This window comes from Manis pentadactyla, chromosome 1 (genome assembly GCF_030020395.1).
Source record: "Manis pentadactyla isolate mManPen7 chromosome 1, mManPen7.hap1, whole genome shotgun sequence".
In the NCBI taxonomy this organism is placed as follows: Eukaryota; Metazoa; Chordata; class Mammalia; order Pholidota; family Manidae; genus Manis; species Manis pentadactyla.
Window position 1 is genome coordinate 82,217,678 of NC_080019.1, and position 24,213 is coordinate 82,241,890.

Consider the following 24,213-nt stretch of genomic DNA (forward strand, 5'->3'; position numbering starts at 1 on the left):
CGCATCCTCCCCAGTCCCTTTCCCTTTGGTACCTGTTAGTCCATTCTTGAGTTCTGTGATTCTGCTGCTGTTTTGTTCCTTCAGTTTTTCCTTTGTTCTTATATTCTACAGATGAGTGAAATCATTTGGTATTTCTCTTTCTCCGCTTGGCTTGTTTCACTGAGCATAATACCCTCCAGCTCCATCCATGTTGCTGCAAATGGTAGGATTTGCCCTTTTCTTATGGCTGAGTAGTATTCCATTGTGTATATATACCACATCTTCTTTATCCATTCATCTATCGATGGAGATTTAGGTTGCTTCCAATTCTTGGCTATTGTAAATAGTGCTGCGATAAACATAGGGGTGCATTGGTCTTTCTCATACTTGATTGCTGCATTCTTAGGCTAAATTCCTAGGAGTGCAATTCCTGGGACAAATGGTAAGTCTGTTTTGAGCATTTTGATGTACCTCCATACTGCTTTCCACAATGGTTGAACTAATTTACATTCCCACCAGCAGTGTAGGAGGGTTCCCCTTTCTCCACAGCCTCGCCAACATTTGTTGTTGTTTGTCTTTTGGATGGCAGCCATCCTTACTGGTGTGAGGTGATACCTCATTGTAGTTTTAATTTGCATTTCTCTGATAATTAGCGATGTGGAGCATCTTTTCATGTGTCTGTTGGCCATCTGTATTTCTTTTTTGGAGAACTGTCTGTTCAGTTCCTCTGCCCATTTTTTAATTGGGTTATTTGTTTTTTGTTTGTTGAGGCGTGTGAGCTCTTTATGTATTCTGGACGTCAAGCCTTTATCGGATGTGTCATTTTCAAATATATTCTCCCATACTGTAGGGTTCCTTTTTGTTCTATTGATGGTGTCTTTTGCTGTACAGAATCTTTTCAGCTTAATATAGTCCCACTTGTTCATTTTTGCTGTTGTTTTCCTTGCCCGGGGATATATGTTCAAGAAGAGGTCACTCATGTTTATGTCTAAGAGGTTTTTGCCTATGTTTTCTTCCAAGAGTTTAATGGTTTCGTGACTTACATTCAAGTCTTTGATCCATTTTGAGTTTACTTTTGTATATGGGGTTAGACAATGGTCCAGTTTCATTCTCCTACATGTAGCTGTCCAGTTTTGCCAGCACCATCTGTTGAAGAGACTGTCATTTCGCCATTGTATGTCCATGGCTCCTTTACCTAATATTAATTGACCATATATGTCTGGGTTAATGTCTGGATTCTCTAGTCTGTTCCATTGGTCTGTGGCTCTGCTCTTGTGCCAGTACCAAATTGTCTTGATTACTATGGCTTTATAGTAGAGCTTGAAGTTGGGGAGTGAGATCCCCCCTACTTTATTCTTCTTTCTCAGGATTGCTTTGGCTATTCGGGGTCTTTGGTGTTTCCATATGAATTTCTGAATTATTTGTTCCAGTTCATTGAAGAATGTTGCTGGTAGTTTCATAGGGATTGCATCAAATCTGTATATTGCTTTGTGCAGGATGGCCATTTTGACGATATTAAATATTCCTAGCCACGAGCATGGGATGAGTTTCCATCTGTTAGTGTCCCCTTTAATTTCTCTTAAGAGTGACTTGTAGTTTTCAGAGTATAAGTCTTTCACTTCTTTGGTTAGGTTTATTCCTAGGTATTTTATTTTTTTTGATGCAATTGTGAATGGAGTTGTTTTCCTGATTTCTCTTTCTGTTGGTTCATTGTTAGTATATAGGAAAGCCACAGATTTCTGTGTGTTGATTTTGTATCCTGCAACTTTGCTGTATTCCGATATCAGTTCTAGTAGTTTTGGGGTGGAGTCTTAAGGGTTTTTTATGTACAGTATCATGTCATCTGCAAATAGTGACAGTTTAACTTCTTCTTTACCAATCTGGATTCCTTGTATTTCTTTATTTTGTCTGATTGCCATGGCTAGGACCTCCAGTACTATGTTAAATAACAGTGGGGAGAGTGGGCATCCCTGTCTAGTTTCCGATCTCAGAGGAAAAGCTTTCAGATTCTCGCTGTTCAATATAATGTTGGCTGTGGGTTTTTCATAGATGGCCTTTATTATGTTGAGGTACTTGCCCTCTATTCCCATTTTGCTGAGAGTTTTTATCATGAATGGATGTTGAACTTTGTCAAATGCTTTTTCAGCATCTATGGAGATGATCATGTGGTTTTTGTGTTTCTTTTTGTTGATGTGGTGGATGATGTTGATGGACTTTCGAATGTTGTACCATCCTTGCATCCCTGGATTGAATCCCACTTGGTCATGGTGTATGATTTTTTTTATGTATTTTTGAATTCGGTTTGCTAATATTTTGTTGAGTATTTTTGCATCTATGTTCATCAGGGATATTGGTCTGTAGTTTTCTTTTTTGGTGGGGTCTTTGCCTGGTTTTGGTATTAGGGTGATGTTAGCTTCATAGAATGAGTTTGGGAGTATCCCCTCCTCCTCTATTTTTTGGAAAACTCGAAGGAGAATGGGTATTATGTCTTCCCTGTATGTCTGATAAAATTCCGAGGTAAATCCATCTGGCCCGGGGGTTTTGTTCTTTGGTAGTTTTTTGATTACCGCTTCAATTTCGTTGCTGGTAATTGGTCTGTTTAGATTTTCTGTTTCTTTCTGGGTCAGTCTTGGAAGGTTGTATTTTTCTAGGAAGTTGTCCATTTCTCCTAGGTTTCCCAGCTTGTTAGCATATAGGTTTTCATAGTATTCTCTAATAATTCTTTGTATTTCTGTGGGGTCCGTCGTGATTTTTCCTTTCTCATTTCTGATACTGTTGATTTGTGTTGACTCTCTTTTCTTCTTAATAAGTCTGGCTAGAGGCTTATGTATTTTGTTTATTTTCTCGAAGAACCAGCTCTTGGTTTCATTGATTTTTGCTATTGTTTTATTCTTCTCAATTTTATTTATTTCTTCTCTGATTTTTATTATGTCCCTCCTTCTGCTGACCTTAGGCCTCATTTGTTCTTCTTTTTCCAATTTTGATGATTGTGACATTAGACCATTCATTTGGACTTGTTTTTCCTTTTTTAAATATGCTTGGATTGCTATATACTTTTCTCTTAAGACTGCTTTTGCTGTGTCCCACCGAAGTTGGGGCTTAGTGTTGTTGTTGTCGTTTGTTTCCATATATTGCTGGATCTCCATTTTGATTTGGTCATTGATCCATTGATTATTTAGGAGCGTGTTGTTTATCCTCCATGTGTTTGTGATCCTTTTTGCTTTCTTTGTACAGTTTATTTCTAGTTTTATACCTTTGTGGTCTGAAAAGTTGTTTGGTAGGATTTCAATCTTTTCGAATTTACTGAGGCTCTTTTTGTGGCCTAGTATGTGGTCTATTCTGGAGAAAGTTCCATGTGCACTTGAGAAGAATGTATATCCTGTTGCTTTTGGATGTAGAGTTCTGTAGATGTCTATTAGATCCATCTGTTTTAGTGTGTTGTTCAGTGCCTCTGTGTCCTTACTTATTTTTTGTCTGGTGGATCTGTCCTTTGGGGTGAGTGGTGTGTTGAAATCTCCTAGAATGAATGCATTGCATTCTATTTCCTCCTTTAGTTCTATTAATGTTTGTTTCAGGTATGTTGGTGCTCCTGTATTGGGTGCATATATATTTATAATGGTTATATCCTCTTGGTGGACTGAGCTCTTTTTCATTATGTAATGTCCTTCTTTGTCTTTTGTTACTTTCTTTAATTTGAAGTCTGTTTTGTCTGATACCAGAATTGCAACACCTGCTTTCTTATCTCTGTTGTTTGCATGAAATATCTTTTTCCATCCCTTTACTTTAAGTCTGTTCATGTCTTTGGGTTTGCGTTGAGTGTCTTGTAAGCAGCATATGGATGGATCTTGCTTTTTTATCCATTCTATTACTCTGTGTCTTTTGATTGGTGCATTCAGTCCATTTGCATTTAGGGTGATTATTGAAAGGTATGAATTTATTGCCATTGCAGGCTTCAAATTTGTGGTTACCAAAGGTTTAGGGTTAGCTTCTTTACTATCTTACAGTCTAACTTAACTCGCTTGTTGAGCTATTATAAACACGGTCTGATGATTCTTTATTTCTCTCCCTTCTTATTCCTCCTCCTCCCTTCTTCATATGTTGGGTGTTTTGTTCTGTGCTCTTTTTAGGAGTGCTCCCATCTAGAGCAGTCCCTGTAGGATGCCCTGAAAAGGTGGTTTGTGGGTTGCAAATTCCCTCAACTTTTTCTTGTCTGGAAATTGTTTAATCCCTCCTTCATATTTAAATAATATTCATGCTGGATACAGTAGTCTTAGTTCGAGGCCCTTCTGTTTCATTGCATTAAGTATATCATGCCATTCTCTTCTGGCCTGTAGGGTTTCTGTTGAGAAGTCTGATGATAGCCTGATGGATTTTCCTTTGTAGGTAACCTTTTTTTTCTCTCTGGCTGCCTTTAATATTTTGTCCTTGTCTTTGATCTTTGCCATTTTAATTATTATGTGTCTTGGTGTTGCCCTCCTTGGATCCCTTGTCATGGGAGTTCTGTGTACCTCTGTGGTCTGAGAGGCCTTTTCTTCCCCTAGTTTGAGGAAGTTTTCGGCAATTATTTCTTCAAAGACACTTTCTGTTCCTTTTTCTGTCTCTTCTCCTTCTGGTATTCCTATAATGTGTATATTATTCCTTGTTGATTGGTCACTCAGCTCTCTTAAAATTCTTTCATTCCTGGAGATCCTTTTATCTCTCTCTGCATCAGCTTCTCTGCGTTCCTGTTCTCTGTTTTCTAGTCCATTAATGGTCTCTTGCATCTCGTCCATTCTGTTTTGAAGTCCTTCCAGAGCTTGTTTTATTTCTGTATTCTCCTTCCTTAGTTCTTGCATATTTCTCTGCAAGTCAATCAGCATGGTTATGACTTTTGTTTTGAATTCTTTTTCAGGAAGACTGGCTAAATCTATCTCCCCAGGTTTCTTCTCAGGGGAAGATGTAGCAGATGCCGAAGCTGTCTGGGTTAGTCTTGTCTGGATCAAATCTTTTTGCCTTTTCATGTTGACAGGTGCTATTGACTGTCAGCTGGGAGGGCCAACCTTTTCACTTGCTACTGGCTTTTCTTTACGGGGACAACTGCGACCCCTACTGGCTTGTGTTGGGTAATTGCGTGTAGCCTGGGTCTTGTATCTTGCCTGGCCGGAATGGAGGAATTTCCCTTTCTGTGGGCGTGTTCTGCCTTAGGCTGCTTCTCTGCTTTCGCAGCGCCCGGAGGGGTAATGGACCAGGGGGCTGTTTGGCTGTTTACCTCCGTGAGGGGTCTCAGAGCTCTTGCCCAGTGGGTTAATGCGCCCGGTTTTCCCTGTAATTTCCAGCTGCTGGACTGTGACCTGGGTTGTTTCCGTCTAGCTGTTAAGTCCCTGTCCCTTTAAGACTTTCAAAAAGACCCCGCTTTTCTTTGTCACAGGGGCGTCAGCTTCGGCACCTGCTCAGAGGTCTTACTGCCCTGTTCCCCCAGTATCTAGGGCCCCCCGTGCACGTACTGTGTCTGTGCTCTGGTGCGGGTGGCGGGGGCTGGGTGTTCAGCAGTCCTAGGGTCCGTCTCCCTCCCGCTCTGCCTACTCTTCCCCTGCAGGAAGCTTGGGGGAGGGGCGCTCGGGTCCAGCTGGGCCGGGGGTTGTATCTTACCCCTTTCACCAGGCGCTGGGTTCTCGCTGGTGTAGTAGTCTGGCTGTTGTCCTGTGTCTTCTGGTCTCTCTTTTAGGATTAGTTGTATTTGTTGTATTTTCAAAAATATATATGTTTTTGGGAGGAGATTCCCACTGTCCTACTCATGCCGCCATGTTGGCTCCACCTTTCCATATCATATTTTGTACTCTTTGTCTATCCTTTTTATTACCTCTCTTGACTTCTCTTTAACCTTAGGAATTCTTCCATCTATAGCAGTCACTCACTGCAAAATACACTGTAGAGATGGTTTGTGGGAGGTAAATTCTCTCAGCTTTTGCTTATCTGGAAATTGTTTAATCTCCCCTTAAAATTTAAATAATTATCTTGTCAGATAAAGTATTCTTGGTTCCAGGCCCTTCTGCTTTATTGCATTAAATATATCATGTCACTCCCTTCTAGCCTGTAAGGTTTCTGCTGAGATGTCTGATGATAGCCTGGTGAGCTTTCCCTTGTATGTGATCTTATTTCTCTCTCTGGCTGCTTTTAATAGTCTGTCCTTATCCTTGGTCTTTGCTATTTTAATTATTATATATCTTGGTGTTGTCCTCCTTTGGTCCCTTGTGTTGGGAGATCTGTACATCTCCATGGCCTGAGAGACTGTCTCCTTCCCCAGATTGGGGAAGTTTTCAGCAATTACTTTCTCAAAGACCCTTTCTGTCTCTTTTTCTCTCTCTTCTTCTTCTGGTAGTCCTATAATACAACTATTGTTCTGTTTGGATTGGTCACACAGTTCTCAGTTCTCTCAATATTCTTTCATTCTTAGAGATCCTTTTTTCTCTCTGTGCCTCAGCTTCTTTGTATTCCTCTTCTCTAATTTCTATTTCATTTATCATCTCCTCCACTGTATGTAATCTGCCTTTAACACCCTCCTTTGTGTTCTTCAATGATTGGATCTCCGTCCTAAATTCATTCCTGAGTTCTTGAGTATTTTTCTATACTTCCATGAGCATGTTAATGATGTTTGGTTTGAAAAATCTTTCAGGAAGATTCATGAGGTTGATTTCATTTGAATCTTTCTCAGGTGTATTCATAATTTTGCTTTGAACCAGGTTCCTTTGATGTCTCATAATTTGTCTATGATGCCCTCTAGTGCCCAGAGGCTCTACTCTCTGGAGGTGCTCATCCCCTGGAGCAATGTTGGAGGTTGCAGGGGAGCAGTGTTGGTGCTTGGGGGAGGAAAGAGTTTCCTGCTTCCCCGCTGCTATGCCTGTGTCCACTGCCATAACCAGTGGGCTGAACACACAGGTGTAAGCCTCTATGTTTTGTGTTTATAGCCACTGTAGGTGGGGCTTCCCTCTGGCTGGCTTGACACCAGGGCAGGGTTTGCCCATTTGCTAGCCTGAGGCAGGTGTAGGCTAGCCGGGAGGAAGACACAGCAGGCTGCGTATTACAGTGGGGGGCCTTGGAGCTGCGTAGCCAGCCAGAGGGATGGAAGATCATTTAAGCTACCAACCTGCTGGGCAGAGTGCAGCTGGAAAATTTTGTCTACCTGTCCTTTCTCCTGAGTAAGCTCTGTGCAATCCTTGCTCCTTTAGCAGCCCTCTTGCTTTTAGGAATTCTCTCAGACTGCCCACCCAGCTCAGCCAGATATGAATCCCTGTTTTCCACAAGCAGCTGGAATCTCCTCTACAGGTATTTCGCCTGTCTTTCCAACCCCACTAAGTCACCAGTGCACTATGCAATATAGATTTGTCCTCCCAGAGCAGAGCTCTAGGTGTTCAGCAGACCCAGGCCTCCACTCCCTGCTCTGTTTCTCATCCTCCCACTGGTGAGCTGGGGTGGGGGAAGGGCTTCAGCCCTGCCGATTCACAGCTTTGGTACATTACCCTGTTCCATGAGGTCTTCTCTTTTCTCCAGGTGTATACAGTCTGGTGCAGCCTTCTTTCCCGTTGCTCTTTCAGGATTAGTCGTATTAATTATATTTTCATAGTATATGTTGTTTTAGGGGGAGGTGTCTGTGTCACCTGTCATGCTGCCATCTTTAATCCAATCTCCTGCTGCTCTGGTTTTATAGTACTACATTTCTAACAAGATCCAATTGTGCTACCCATCAAGTTTTTCTTTTCCTACCCTGGCCTTTATTAAATCAACCCATGTCTGGGTCCCTGAGACCTTCACGGGGCCTTTGCACCTCCCCTTTCAGTCATAGCCCATACTTACTTCTGGGCTCTCATTTTTTCAATCTCCCCTAGATCTGCTAAAGTATGACTAGCATCACTTATGGGTTGCCCTGTATTGGGGGGCAAGAATAGTCACTAGGGACCCAAAGGGAGATGTGAGAGCTGTATGCAGCACCAGATTTCTCATTCCTGTGGTGAACAACTCCTCATTGGGGCCCTGGGGATCCATGTTATAGATGATATTTTTCATACTCAGTTCTCGTAACACCTGCTGGAGCTCTGCATATGTTTTCCAGCTAGTGGTTAAGTATGGTAAATCACCCTGAGTAGGGCAGACTTCCCCGATGGGTGCTGCTAGCCAATCCAGAAGCACCCAATTCCCTGAGATGTGGCGGGTATTTTGCAACCTCTGCTGAGTGAAGGGTGAGTCATTAGGAAGCCCGTGAACCTGACGTAACAATGTTTTTTCCACCCCCGTATCCCAGAGATGCAAAAGCAATGTAGGCAGAGGTTCTGATGGCTTCTGCCTATACTGGACGCTCATGTCTACCAGGTCATCCTGGGTATAGGGGCAGAGCATGGAGTGCTCCACAACCTGGGGAGTGGGTGGTTCCTCCCACTGAGGAGCCCATGGTTGTTGGATTTTTATTTTCTTAAGTACAACTGGTGGGCCTTTAATACAGGAGAGGCTGGTTACTCAGGCAGTAGCCTTGGTAACAGATCGCTCCTCAGCCCCACCCTCCATCCTTCCCGACATCTCCTCTACCATCACTGGGGCTGAGGGTACTGCTCTTTCCTCCCGCTCCCCCATGGCTTCTTGCAACGTGGATTCTCCTGATGTCTCCTGCCTCGCTGCTAGCATATCTTCCAGGAGCGTGATCTGACTTCTCAATAACTGTCTCTCTTTCTCAAGGGCATCCCATAAATCATCACCCATCTCCTCCAAGTGATACTAAAGAGTGTCTCTCTCCTCTATAACCGTTCCTACTATCTCAAGAAAAAAACATTCCATAGCCCCTGCTGCTACATGGCCGCTTAGGGCCTCTAAGCAGTCTTCTAAATCACGGAAGGCTAATTCCACAGCTTCTGGTGTCTTAACCCTTCCCCAGTTCTGGGGAATGCCCCATCCCTCTAGAAGGTGCTTTACCCTATACCAATTCCCCACTAGGGTGCTCTGCAATTGGAAGCCTCACAGGTTGGGGGCTCCCAGGTGAAGCTGCACCCTCCACCGCTGCAGTCCCTGGGGCTTCCCCATCATCCAGAGGTGGGTTCCAGGTATCTTCCTACCATCTCTAGGTGCAGTCCACCCAAGGGTCACACCCATGTAGACAGATTTCGGGTTCAGGAGTCCTGTCAACTACCGTCAGATGTAATTCCAATGAAAATCCCAGGGCAAAATACCTTTGAAACCAAAATCAAAGGAGGTGGGGAGAAACCCATTTATTGTTTAGAAGCAGTCCACTTCTGCTGTCTGTGTCTCCTTCAACCCGGCCTGCAGAAAAAAGGGTCCCCACCCAACGTCTCCAGTCTAGTTAAACACTTGCTCCCCTCACTCTTGTAATCATCTTTTGATAGGGAGATGGACTACTTCTCATCACCCCTTGGAAGCACCTATTGATTTGGAGATGCACTAAGACCAGTTGAGAGATTCTGGAAATTTTGCAATTTTCTCAAAGCATGATATTTTTGATTACCTATAAAACCAGAATATTCTGCTTGTTTCCTTAAGTGGTGCTTAAGATTCTCATATCCACGAAAACAATTTCATTGTTAATTGTCTTTTTTGCGCCATGGCTTATTGCTGGGGTTGGCAGCCTGTGTCACTGGTGACAACAGTGGTATTTGAGAGAATTACGAAGTGTATTTTTTTTAGCATTCCTGTTTTTCTTTTTTGTTTTATTTCTCTAATTTGACTCTCTACCCTACCCCTCTTTGACTTGCAAGATGTATATAAGTAATACCTTTGTATGCTATTTGTCAGTATGTGGTTGAGAACAGTGTTTTCCAAATTTGGCATGATTATAAGGATTAACTAGGGGACATTTTTAAAAAGTAAAATCAAGGCTTTCTGTCTGAATCTGCATAGGAGGGGCCTGGGAACATTTATTTTTATCATAGTCTCATGGGTGATATGTGCTATACTGGACTAAAGCATATTTTCCAAACTTAACTGGTAATAAGAATTACCTGGACTACATGTTAATAATATGGGTAATATTACCAGATCCCATCTCATGTCCATTGTATGAGGAGCTATAACTCTGGGGTTGGATGTGAGTCTGGATTTTAGTAGTTGTTTACTTTTTGACTCACTTAGTGTATGTATTATTGGTAGGCTACTGCTTTCTAGCTTTAGTAATATTTCCATGTTGTCAGAAAAAAAACAAAATAAAAAACCTTGCTTTGAAATGGCAGGCTGCCTTATTCTATTTTTTTCCTTCAAAAAACTATTAAATATCCTACATACAGGAGAGTGCATATAACATCTGTGAATTTTTTTGTTAAAAGTAATGTATCATTGATACACAGTCTTATGAAGGTTTCACATGAGCAACATTGTGGTTTCAACATTCGCCCATATTTTTATGTCCCCCTCCACCCCAGTACAGTCACTGTCCATCAGCCTAGTCAGATGCTATAGAATCATTACTTGTCTTCTTGTGCTGTACTGCTTTCCCCGTGACCTACCTGTGTTGTGTGAGCTAATTACAATGCCCCTTAATCCCCTTCTGCCTCCCTCCCCACCCACCTTTACCAACTCCTTCCCAACCCCTTCCCTCTGCTAGTCCCTTCTTGGTGTCTGTGAGTCTGCTGCTAAACATTTGTGTATTTTTAAAGAATAATTATAATGCAAACTCCCATCTCACCACAGCTCAGGTCTAGATAGAGAATGTTGCTGATATCCCAGAAGCACCCTTTTATGTCTGATCATACTCTCTTTTCTTACACTTGAGGTATCTACTATCTTGATTTTTATAACTCCCTCATTTTTCTTTTTTTACCTCCTCAGTGTGAATCTTTGCATAGTGTCATCTGTTTGCCTTTTAAAGAACTTTATATGAGTAGGATCATAGTGTAGGCATTTTTTGTGATTTGCTTCTTTGGCTTAAGGTTATTCATGTGAAATTCACTCATGTGGGTTATGTGGCTGCTGTGTGTTTTCATTGTTGTAAAGAATCACATTCTATGTAAGCACCACAATTTATTAATTCCAACATAATGCTTAATAAATAATGCGTAATACAAAAAAGGGACAATTGATTGTCTATGTCTGCAAAAGGACGAGGGTATATTTTGGTAAAGAATAGGGCTAGCGTTCTGTCACTTAACAGTATCCTTGATTCTATTATGATTGATATTTTAAAGGAAATAATCAAGTATTGTTTCCACGGGGAAAAAAGTCAGTTTGAGTTCAGACTAGATATTGGGAAGTTTGAGGCCCTAAGGTTGGAAAGAATTGATGTTTTGGAGAAACCTGTTTGCCTATCTTTTGAAGTTAAAAATTCCTTTATTTTTTTCTTTTATTGGAAAAATCAAATTGTAAAGCAAGTGCCATGGAATCTGAAAAAACCTTTTTTTTGTTGATGGTAATAGTTAAAAATCTTAGCTGAGACTTGCTTTTAGTTTGGTAGCTTCATGTTAAGAGAAATTTAGTTGGGCAATTTTTTCAGTTCCTTGCAAAGAATTATTGGGAATCTTATTTTTGTTTTAAAAAAATGAGCCTTGTTTTTGTAACACTTGCTCATGACAACCTCTCGATCATTTCTTTAAAAGCTTTAAAAAGTGTGCTGTATGAGAATTTATAGTATATGTCAGTAGTTCCCAGTTGTTGGAATTCTTAAAAGTCATGATGCTTTTTAAGGAATACTATAAAGTTATTGATGTATCAGTATACATTCATGACCATCAGCACATTTGTAAGATATATAGTCTATTTAATGAAATGTGATTTGGCTATTACAAATTGTACATTAAAATAGTTAACTAGTTGGTTCACTTTTATTTTTTTCTGTTAGTACTTGCCACAGAATATATTCTTTTGACACATATTGTGGTGTACATTTACAGAGAAAAACAACTTGAAGTTACTATCCATTAAATCTTTCTGCAGATTAGGAAAAGAGAGAAATTATTTTAGCAGTGGAATATTTTGATTCAGTTTTTTAAATGTCAGTGATGGTCAGCAATGTAGCCTGAGAACTAATGGAATATGAGCTTATTCAGAGCTTTCTTAGGGGGATGGTTAGCTATTTTATGAGTGTTATTTGGCACTGAACTAGCTGATGTCATAATGTGAGTCATCTTCAGAATTAAAAGTCATTTGGAAAGGAATTTCCTTTAAGTAGTGTTGGTCTTAAACACTTACTAATGCATCACCATTAGTGAAGTGAAATTTTAGAATGTAATTTTGTATAGATAAGTGGTATGGTATTGTCACAGATTTAAATGTGAAGTTAGGATTTACTGTGATGCTTGGTGAAGTTTTTATATTTTGAAATTACCAGACCAGTATTATGTGCTAGCCAGGATGCTCAAGTTCTCAAAAATGAGGCCAAGAGAAAATTAACAAAATGAATAATTATTTGGAAAGGTCAACAAAATTCATAAAACTTTAGCTAGATTTACTAAGAAAAAAGACTCAAGTAAAATCAGACATGAAAGAAGGAATATTAGTATCAATTTTATGGAAGTAAAATCAGATGACTTTAATGGTGAAGTCTACTAAACAGTTAAAGGAGAATTAATAACATTCTTTTTAAATGCTTCCAAGAAGTTGAAGAGGAAGGAACACTTCCTAGCTCATTTTGTAAGGCCAGCATTATCCTGATATCAAAGCCAGACAAGACCGACAAGAAAAGCAAACTACACATCAGTATTTCTTATGAATACTGGTGTAAAAACCTTCAACTGGGTACTAGCAAACCAAATTCAACAGCACCGTGACCAACTGGAACTAATTCTAATGCAAGGATGGTTCAACATATGAAAATCAATTGGTGTGATACACCACGTTAATAGCATGAAGGGGAAAAACACATGACCATCTTAACTAATGCAGAAAAAGCATTTGACGAAATTCAACACCCTTTCATGATGAAAAATACCCAACAAACTAAAAATAGAAGTTTAGTTACCTGAACACAATAAAGGACATATACAAAAAGCCTGCACTTAATACCATACTGTGGTGTATTTCAAAAGATTGAAAACTTTTTCTTTAAGAGGAGGAAAAGACAGAGTGCCTGCATTCACTACTTCTATTTATCATAGTGTTGGAAGTCTTTGCCAGAGCAGTTAGGCAAGAAAAAGAAATACAAGGCTTCCATATTGGAAAGGAAGAAGTGAAATTATGTCTGTTTGCAGATGTGATCTTAGTGTATACTATGTATAATACTATAAAGATTCTACACAAAATGTATTAGAACTAAGGAATTAAGCCAAGCTGTAGGATAAACAATCAACATGCAAAATTCAGTTGCATTCCTATTGACTAATTGTGTATAATCCCAAAAGGAAATAAATAAAACAAGTCCATTTAACAGTAGCTTCAGAAAGAATACATGACTTAGGAATAAACTTACCAAGGTGGCAAATAACTTGTACACTGAAAACTACAAAATGTTGAGAGAGAGAAGGAAAGAGACAGAATGAAAGAGAGAAAAGGAGGGAGGGAGGAAAAGTGGTAGATATTTGTAATGAGTGAAATTTTTTTAAGAAGGTTTTTTTCTATGTGTTGTGTCTTTCCAAATATGGTTCTAAAGAAATGCCCTCCAGGTGAATGTTCTATTTGGGGGTGATCAGAGTCACAACAAATAATTTATTCCATCATAGAGGCTGTGACAACTGAGTAAATTCAGTGGTGAGGAACTGATGGGAATTGTAATGGAGAAGAAAGGTACAACACCCACTCTGCATAACTAGCAGTGGTCGGGAGTTCTGGTTGACATTTGCACTGTCAATAACTGATTGACCATAACCTGGCACGAGGTTCTCTATCTTTGTAGATGTAGGAGCACAGTGTATCACCATAAGATGTATCTTCATTGAGAAGGCTTACATTCATCTAGGTGCAGTTTTTATACTCAGCAAGGAGTATACTGCATTGTAACAGCCAAGATTAAGTTGTGTGGATGTGTCATCAGCATAGGAAAATCTCATAAATGAAAGGAACCATTTCTTGTAGCAGTTCGTCAGTAGCTTCCAGGTTCCCTCAGGGGTCATGCTTGCTTTCAAGAAACACACCCCACAGGGCATCTGAGGCCCTTTTTGTTTTTGGAATAAGGTTTTCTAGGTAACGTGCAGTCTTTCCAGTTTTAATGCTCTTCACTAATTAGGAAGTCATATTTTACAATAAATGTTGCCTAGTAAAATAGTTGATGGTATATATTAATCTTAATCCAGTAGTTTATGTGCTAAGGGCAAGTATCGATAGATATGTTTGTTAACCTTACTCTTCAGAAGACTTCTTAGAGAAGGGAAGATTTAACAATAAAAAAACCTTTTGTATTTTTTTGAGGAAGTTTCAACAACTATGCACTTCTTCCACAGAAACTGTATATATTAAACATACATAAAATTTAGCATGCAATTTCATAGGAGTCATAGTTTTCACCAAAATTTTTCTTTGAAGGTAGAAGGGCATGTATTTAATTTCTGGATAACACATGAATCAAAATAAAGAGCTGGTAAAAGCATGGTCCATTCTTTTTTTTTTTCTTTAATTAAAAAATTTTTTAAATTAAGGTATGATTGATATTCACTTTTATGAAGGTTTCACATGAAAAAACAATGTGGTTACTACATTTACCCATATTATCAAGTCCCCACCCATACCCCAATGCAGTAACTGTCCATCCGTGCAGCAAGATGCCACAGATCCACTATGTCCCTTCTCTGTGCTACACTGTTCTTCCCGTGATCCCCCACACCATGTATACTAATCCCCTTCTCCTTCCCTCCCTACACACCTTCCCACACCCCTCCCCTTTGGTAACCACTAGTTCATTCTTGGAGCCTCTGAGTCTGCTGCTATTTTGTTCCTTCAGTGTTGCTTCATTGTTATACTCCACAAATGAGGGAAATCATTTGTCTTTCTCTGCCTTTCTTATTTCACTGAGCATAATGTCCTCCAGCTCCATCCATGTTGTTGCAAATGGGAGGATTTGTTTCTTTCTTATGGCCGAATAGTATTCCATTGTGTATATGTACCACCTCTTCTTTATCCATTCATCTACTGATGGACACTTAGGTTGCTTCCATATCTTCGCTATTGTAAAAAGTGCTGTGATAAACATAGTGGTGCATATGTCCTTTTGAATCTGAGAAGTTGTATTCTTTGGGTAAATTCCAAGGAGTGGGATTCCCGGGTCAAATGGTATTTCTATTTTTAGTTTTTGAGGAACCTCCATATTGCTTTCCACAATGGCTGAACTAGCTTACATTCCCACCAGCAGTGTAGATGGGTTCCCCTTTCTCTGCATCCTTGCCAGCATTTGTTGTTCTTAGTCTTTTCGATGCTGGCCATCCTTATTGGTGTGAGGTGATATCTCATTGTGGTTTTAATTTGCATTTCCCTGATGATTAATAATGTGGAGCATCTTTTCATGTGTCTGTTAGCCATCTGAATTTCTTCTTTGGAGAAGTGTCTCTTCATATCCTCTGCCCATTTGTTAATTGGGTTATTTGCTTTTTGGGTGTTGAGGCATGTAAGTTCTTTATGTATTTTGGATGTTAACCCCTTGTCGGATATGTCATTTATGAATATATTCTCCCATACTGTAGGATGCCTTTTTGTTCTGTTGATGGTGTCCTTTGCCATACAGAAACTTTTTAGTTTGATGTAGTCCCATGAGTTCATTTTTGCTTTTGTTTCCCTTGCTTGAGGAGACATGTTCAGGAAGAAGTTGCTTATGCTTATATTCAGGAAATGTTTGCCTATGTTGTCTTCTAAGAGTTTTATGGTTTCATGACTTACATTCAAGTATTTAATCCATTTCACATTTACTTTTGTGTATGGGGTTAAACAATTATCCAGTTTCATTCTCTTACATGTAGCTGTCCAGTTTTGTCAACACCAGCTGTTGAAGAGGCTGTCATTTCCCCAGTGTATGTCCATAGCTCCTTTATCATATATTAATTCACCATATATGGTTGGGATTACATCAGGGCTCTCTAGTCTGTTCCATTGGTCTATGGGTCTGTTCTTGTGCCAGTACCAAATTGTCTTGATTACTCTGGCTTTGTAGTAGAGCTTAAAGTTGCAGAGGGTAATCCCTCCTGTTTATTCTTCCTTCTCAGGATTGCTTTGGCTATTTGAGGTATTTTGTGGTTCCATATGAATTTTAGGATGATTTGCTCTAGTTCATTGAAGAATGCTGTTCGTATTTTGATAGGAATTGCATTGAATCTATAGATTGCTTTAGGCAGGATGGTCATTTTGACAATATTAATTCTTCCTATCCATGAGAACGGAATATGTTGCCATTTATTGGTATCTTCTTTAATTTCTCTCATGAGTGTCTTGTAGTTTTCAGGTATAGGTCTTTCACTTCCTTGGTTAGGTTTATTTCTAGGTATTTTATGCTTTTTGATACAATTGTGAATGGAATTGTTTTCTTGATTTCTCTCTCTGCTAGTTCATTGTTAGTGTATACGAATGCAACAGATTTCTGTGTATTAATTTTGTATCCTGCGACTTTGCTGAATTCAGATATTAGTTCTGGTAGTTTTGGAGTGGATTCTTTAGGGTTTTTTATGTACAATATTGTGTCATCTACAAACAGGGACGTTTAACTTCTTCCTTACCAATCTGGATTCCTTGTATTTCTTTGTTTTGTCTGATTGCCCTGGCTAGGACCTCCAGTACTATGTTGAATAGAAGTGGGGAAAGTGGGCATCCTTGTCTTGTTCCCCATCTTAAGGGAAAAGCTTTCAGCTTCTTGCTGTTAAGTATGATGTTGGCTCTGGGTTTTTCATATATGGCCTTTATTATGTTAAGGTACTTGCCCTCTATGCCCATTTTGTTGAGAGTTTTTATTATGAGTGGATGTTGAATTTTGTCATGCTTTTTCAGCATCTATGGAGATGATCATGTGGTTTTTGTCCTTCTTTTTGTTGAAGTGGTGTGTTGGATGATGTTGATGGATTTTCGAATGTTGTACTATCCTTGCATCCCTGGAATAAATCCTACTTGTTCATGATGGATGATCTTTTTCATACATTTTTTAATTCGGTTCAGCATGGTCTATTCTTGGAGATAGTTGATCAGAACAGGGTTACCTGTTGAACTATTGGGAAGTAAAATTGTTTAGGTTAGACAAACTCTTAAATGGGAAAATTTTAGACCTTTTTGCCTCTTCTCTGACATTTACCTCTGTTGACTGATTTCTTCCCCCTACATTCATTTCAAAGTTCTTTTCTTTCTTGACTTTTGTGAAACCAATCTTTCTCTCTTTTCTCTCCTTTTCTCCCTACCCTTAAGTTTAGATATTCTTTTCTTTAGTTCTATTTTCACTTTTACATTAAGATCAGTTTACTTACCATTTATTTGTTGATGTTTCCCACATTTCTGTATGCCTGGGTGGAACTCCTGCCTTCTATTTATCACATCTATTTACATGAATATGACATTAAGTGAAATGTCATAATGTCTACAAACATTAAGTGAAAAAATTCCCAAATTTTACTCACCTCCACTAACTGTAGCTCTCTTTCTCTATTCCTGTCTCATCTATTGGCATCACCATCCAAACTCTTTTCCTCCTATATTCCACTGCTGTGTTAAGCCCTTATGCATTTTTGTATTTATTCCACACAGTTGTTCTCTGAGTCCTAAATAATCTCTTTTTACAGATGATGCAACTTAGTCATTTTGCCTCAGAAATCACACATTTAGTATGTGGCAGAGCTGAGACATCTAATACTAGATTTCATGTTTCTTACCACAGTTATAATACTACCACTTGCTTCTATGACTTAAAAAAAAAATCAAGGGTGTGTCTATAAAGTTTACCTATTACAGAGTTTATAATAATAAAAAGATAGAAACAATATCCCCAACAAATAGGGATTCTATTAAATTGATCATAGAACATTCGTATGGAATATCATGTGGTCATTATACATCATTTTTTAGACCAGTAGTTTTCATTTTGTATAAGCAAGGTCATATATGGAAACCCAATATCTCAAAAAGGTTAAAAAAAACACAGTTTTTGAAAGGGGTGTAAGCCCCAGAGGATCTCCTGGTCTGCTATCTGTTTCTTGAAGGGATGTTACGGTACAGGGTGTGAAATTTCTGATTTCTGTAAGCATATTTACTTAGGAAAATATAATACAGTAAGTGGAAAGAATATAGTTAAGAAAACAATATGTGTAGTGTATTCCCAGTTTTGCTAACTATGTATATTTGAATGCATATATAACTGAAAGAATGGAAGGTTATATACCAAAATACAGACACTGGTTATTCCTTAATTTGGTGACATAAATGACTTTAATTTTAACATATTTTCTACAGTTTATATAATAAGCAAGAATTAATTTTATAAATAGAGACTATAAAAATTTGAGAATGTGTTATTTTAAAAAGGGCAGTAACAGGAAAAATCAGGCATAACCAAATCCTCCTGTACACAATTAAATAGACACACATACACCCACACTCACTCGTACACAAAGTAAAGGAAGGAAATAATCCAGTGGCTTTGTGGCAGTGAGCATTTCTTTGACGCCCTTGAGTACCTGTGTAAAGCATAGGGTCATTACTCTACCTTTTGAATATCAACCTTGAATATTGATGTTATTTTCACTTGGGCTTTAAAGTGTGGAGTTGGGAAGCCAACTGCCTGTGTTTGAATCTTGTCTTTGCTATTATTCATTGTTTAAACTTGGGCAAGTTACTTAACAATGTGTAGGTTTTCCCATCTCTGACCTTATGATTAGATGACTTTAACTCAGTAACATGCTAGAGCAATGCCTGACACTTAGTAAGTGATCAATAATAGTTGTGTAGTTATTATTATTCCTATCCTTAGGGTTATTTTCCTTTTTAAACTCCCCCCTCCCTACCCCCAGTTGGCTGGAATTCTAGAACTTTACAAGGGAAATCATAGTTCTTATTCAGATTAACTTTGCCAAACAGGTCAGTGGTCAACATGCTGCATGTTTATTCTTCCTAGCAACATTTAGTAGCAACTGTACCTTATTTTATAATGATTTGTATGTTTTTATGGTATGATTTCTGTCCAGAAATTGTCTAATGTAGTTGCATTGGGGGTTCCCAAGACCAGCCCTGGTTCAGTGATTCACTAGTACTTACAGGACTCAGCATTCGGTTGTACTCATGACCATGGCTTATTACAGTGAAAGGATAGAAAGCAAAAAGAGCAAAGGGAAAAGGAGCCTGAAGTAAAGTCCAGAGGACACCAGCTGTAAACTTTTTAGAGACCTGCCCCACTGGAGTCACACAGGATGTGCTTAATTCCTTAGCAGTGAGTTATGACATGTGAAATACCTGCCAGCGAAGCTCATTAGAGATTGTGCCCAGGGTTTATATTGGAGGCTGCTCATGTAGGCACCCACTGCTCTGCATGTCCCAAAATTTCACACTCCCTGAAATCAAGGAGGTATTCAACATAAACTACACTGTTTCCAGAGTTTTGGCACAGTGGGCTGTTCTTATCAGGGAATGTTGGGAACTCTCCTGAAATCTAAATTCCCAAATGCCAATGAAGGGCCAACACTACAAGCTGACTCTTCTAAGGATAGCAGTCTCAGGCCTGCTATGTTCATTCTTTCCTGACAGAGGTATATTATAAAATGTATTTTACCTAAGGAATGAATATCAACAAATCTAAACATTTAAAAAATAGCTTTATTGAAATATAATTCACACATCATAAAATTTACCCATTTAAAGTGAACAGTGCAGTGATTTTTAGTATGTTTATAGAGTTGTGCAACATCACCGCAATCCAATTTTAGAACATTTTCATCACCATGAAAAGAAATCCCATCTCCATGAGGAGTCATTCCCTATTCCTGTCTGTCCCTCCCTTTTCCTTTGGCTCTTACCTCTCACCCACCGATAACTGCTAATCTGGTTTCTGTCTCTGTGAAACAGTTCTGTGCATGTAACATGTTTTCACCTTTATTTCATCTCTAATATTAATGGCTTTGTGAGATGACAGTTCAAAAGTTACTCAGAAGTATTTCTCTGTAAGAGTGTGTCAGAGTCAGAATGAGTTTCTATGTTACAAGTCTCGAAATCCAGAGCCTTACCAACAGTAGTCATCATCAAAATTGGTATTATATGAGTTGGTTTCATTTAATAAAATAATTATAAAGGCCCTTGTCTTTGCAAACTTCATCCTCACCTTTTAAAAAGTAAATAATACAGTTGCTTAAGGCTTACCTCAATTAGAATTTTGATACTTAGTTGACATTTAGTCCTTTCATATACCTTTTTGCTGTAAGGCAGAGAATAGGATGAGGTTGGGAGTAGTAGCTGCTCTAGTGCCTTTAAGATGCAAAGAGGTAAAATAGTATATATATTGTTAGGAGGGAAAGGGCAAAAAGTATTACTTTATACTAAGTGGCTTTTTTTTTTTACATTTTCTAATGTGTGTATAATATGTGAGAATAAATAAAAATTAATATAAATTCATAAATTATATTTAAAGAATTATAAAAATTCCTTACAATTGTAAACAATTTTAAAGCAAAGGTGCTTGTATTTTTTCTAACCATTATTTTGACTGAAATCTAGTTTCCCTTATAACTGAGTTAATAAACAAGCTGTACTGTAAACTGAGAACTGTGGGAGGATGTTTATTTTGTGGTTTAACACAGAACTTAGTCATGAGTTATGTAAGTATTGACTAATCCTGCGTGTTTACGTAAATGTCCAAATTTATGTCATGCTTATGCTTTTGAAATAAAAATTTAATTTAGTATTAACGTGTTTGCAATTTAAAAAGTATTTTTGGACATTATCAATTAATGTAGTAAATGACTTATTTTCAGGGGCAAAGTATATTTGAGCTCATTGTTACTTATGTGCTTATCTTCCAGGTATTTTTGCAGCGAGATGCTGCTCTCCATAGGAATGCTCATGCTGTCAGCCACACAAATATATACCATCTTGACCGTCCAGCTCTTTGCATTCTTAAACTTACTGCCTGTAGAAGCGGACATTTTAGCAGTAAGTACATTAAAATTTATTAATGTCTAAAAACATCCTGAAAGAAAAGCTTTAAAAGAGCCTTAAATGATGGAATCTTACAAGGTTTTTACCTACAAGCATGCAGGTGCATACACACAGTTGTTACTTGAAAGTGGTGGAACCTTACTCATCTTTTTATTGCTTAATATCTTACATAAGATCTCACGTACAAAATAAGAACCTAATAAATGTTGCTCTTGAAAGTGCTCATGCATGAATGTATCCACATGCTGTGTATTTATGTAGCATCTTTTTCTCTTGGTAATTATCTGTAATGACTTTAGTAATTTTTATTTATTTATTTTTACTAAGGTATTATCGATACACGGTGTTATGAATGTTTCACATAAAAAACAATGTGGTTACTACATTCACCCATATTATCAAGTCCCCACTCATACCCCATTGCAGTCACTGTCCATCAGTGTAGTAAGATACACAGATTCGCTATTTGCCTTCTCTGTGCTACACTATCTGCCCCGTGACCCCCCACACCATGTGTACTAAACATGATACCCCTTAATCCCCTTCTCCCTCCCTCCCCACCTGCCCTTCCACACTCCTCCCCTTTGGTAACCACTAGTCCCTTCCTGGAGTCTGTGAGTCTCCTGCTGTTTTGTTCCTTCAGTTTTGCTTCATTGTTATACTCCACAAATGAGGGACATCATTTGGTGTTTCTCTTTCTCTGCCTAGCTTATTTTACTGAGCATAATATCCTCCAGCTCCATTCATGTTGTTGCAAATGGTAGGATTTGTTTCTTTCTTATGGCCAAATAGTATTCCATTGTGTATATGTACCACATCTTCTTTATCCATTAATCTACTCATGGACACTTAGGTTGCTTCCATATCTTGGCTATTGTAAATAGTGCTGTGATAAACAGAGGGGTGCATATGTCTTTTAGAATCTGAGAATTGTTGGATTGACCCCTTTATCATTATGTAATGTCCTTTGTCTCTGGTGACTTTCTTTGTTTTGAAGTCTATTTTTTCTGATACAAGTAGTGCAACTCCTGCTTTTTCTCCCTATTAGTTTCATAAAATATCTTTTTCCATCCCTTCACTTTTAGTCTGTATGACTTTGTGTTTAAAGTGAGTCTCTTGTAGGCAGCTGGGTCTTGTTTTTTAATCCATTCAGTGACTCTATGTCTTTTGATTGGTGCATTCAGACCATTTACATTCTGGGTGATTATTAATATGTATGTAGTTAATGCTACTGAAGGCTTTAGATTCGTGGTTACCAAAGGTTCAGGGTTACCTTCCTTACTATCTAAGAGTTTAACTTAACTCACTTAGTATGCTATTACAAATACAATTGAAAGGTTCTTTTTTTCTCCTTCTTTTTCTTCCTCCTCCATTCTTTATATATTAGTTATCATATTCTGTACTCTTTGTCTATCCCTTGATTGACTTTGGTGATAGTTGATTTAATTTCACATTTGCTTAGTAATTAACTATTCTACTTTCTTTACTGTGGTTTTATTTTCTCTGGTGACAGCTATTAAACCTTAGGAACACTTCCATCTATAGCAGTCCCTCCAAAATACACTGCAGAGATGGTTTGTGGGAGGTAAATTCTCTCAGCTTTTGCTTGTCTGGAAAGTGCTTAATCCCACCTTCAAATTTAAAAGATAATCTTGCTGGATAAAGTATTCTTGGTTTGAGGCCTTCTGCTTCATTCATTAAATACATCATGCCATTTCCTTCTGGCCTGTAAGGTTTCTGCTGAGATGTCTGATGATAACCTGATGGGCATTTGTATGTGATCTTATTTCTCTCTGTGGCTGCTTTTAATAGTCTGTTTTTATCCTTGATCTTTGCCATATTTATTTATTTATTTATTTTAATTTAATTTTTTTTTGGTATCATTAGTATACAATTACTTGGATCTTTGCCATTTTAATTATTATATGTCTTGATGTTGTCTTCCTTGGGTCCCTTGTGTTGGGACATCTGTGTACCTCAGTGTCCTTAGAGACTTGCTCCTTCCCCAGATTGGGGCAGTTTTCAGCAGTTACCTCCTCAAAGACACTTTCTATCCCTTTTTCTCTCTCTCTCTTCTTCTTCTGGTATCCCTATCATGTGAATACTGTTCTGTTTAGATTGGTCACACAGTTCTCTCAATATTCTTTCATTCTTAGAGATACTTTTTTCTCTCTGTGTCTCAGCTTCTTTTTATTCCTCTTCTCTAATTTCTATTTCATTTATTGTCTCCTCCACTGTATCTAATTTGCTTTTAAAACCTTCCATTTATGTTTCATTTCTGATAGTGTCTTCCATAATGATTGGATCTCCGACCGGGATTCATTTCTGAGTTCTTGAGTATTTTTCTGTACCTCCATGAGCATGTTTATGATTTTTATTTTGAAATCTCTTTCAGGAAGATTCATGAGATCAGGTTCATTTGACTCTTTGTCTGATGTATTTATGATTTTGCTTTGAAGCATATTCCTTTGACATTTCATATTTGTATGTGGCACCCTCTAGTGCCCAGAAGCTCTGCTCTCTGGAGCTGCTCAGCCCCTGGAGCATTGTCGGGGTTTGCAGGGGAGCGGTGTTGGTGCCTGGTGGGAGGAAAGAGTTGTTTCCTGCTTCCCCACTGCTATGCCTGTCTCCACTGTCAGAACCAGTGGGCGGAGCACACGGGTAGAAGCCTCTATGCTTTGCTTTTGTAGCTGCTGTAGGCAGGGCTTCCCTCTGGCTGGCCTGATGCCAGGGCAGGGTTTGCTGGTTTGCTATCCAGGTGCAGTCTGGCCGGGAGGGAGGTGCAGCAGGCTGCGTATCACGGTGGAGGACCTTGGAGCTGAGTAATCCACCAGGGGTATGGAGCACCTGAAGATCGTGAAAGTTCCCAACTTGTTAGGCAGAGTACACCCGGACAATTTTGTCTACCTGTCCTTTCTCCTGAGCAGTAAGCTCTGTGCAATCCTTGCCCCTTTAACAGCCCTCTCACTGTTAGAAAGACCCTCAGACTGCTCACCTTTCTTTTGTCCCAGAGCATTCGGATATGAATCCCTGCTTTCCACAAGCGGCTGGAATCTCAGTCTCTCCAGGTATTCTGCCTGTCTTAGTGTCCTAATCCCCCTAATCACCAGAGCACCATGCAATGTAGGTTCATGCTCCCAGAGCAGATCTCTAGAGCTAGGTGTTCAGTATTCCCAGACCTCCACTCTCTCCCCTCTCCATTCCTCTTCCTCCCCCTGGGGTGGGGGAAAGGCT

General features: G+C 38.9%; 1 protein-coding gene across 1 annotated transcript in view; it reads left to right on the forward strand.

The window, feature by feature from the left end:
- The window catches only part of RNF13 (ring finger protein 13), a 224,435-nt gene that overhangs the window by 43,695 nt on the left and 156,527 nt on the right, over positions 1-24,213 (forward strand). The window contains exon 2 of the mRNA XM_036896400.2: positions 20,844-20,973. Coding sequence (XP_036752295.1) covers positions 20,860-20,973 — 114 coding nt within the window. The 5' untranslated portion in view covers positions 20,844-20,859. The remainder of the gene's footprint in view (positions 1-20,843; positions 20,974-24,213) is intronic.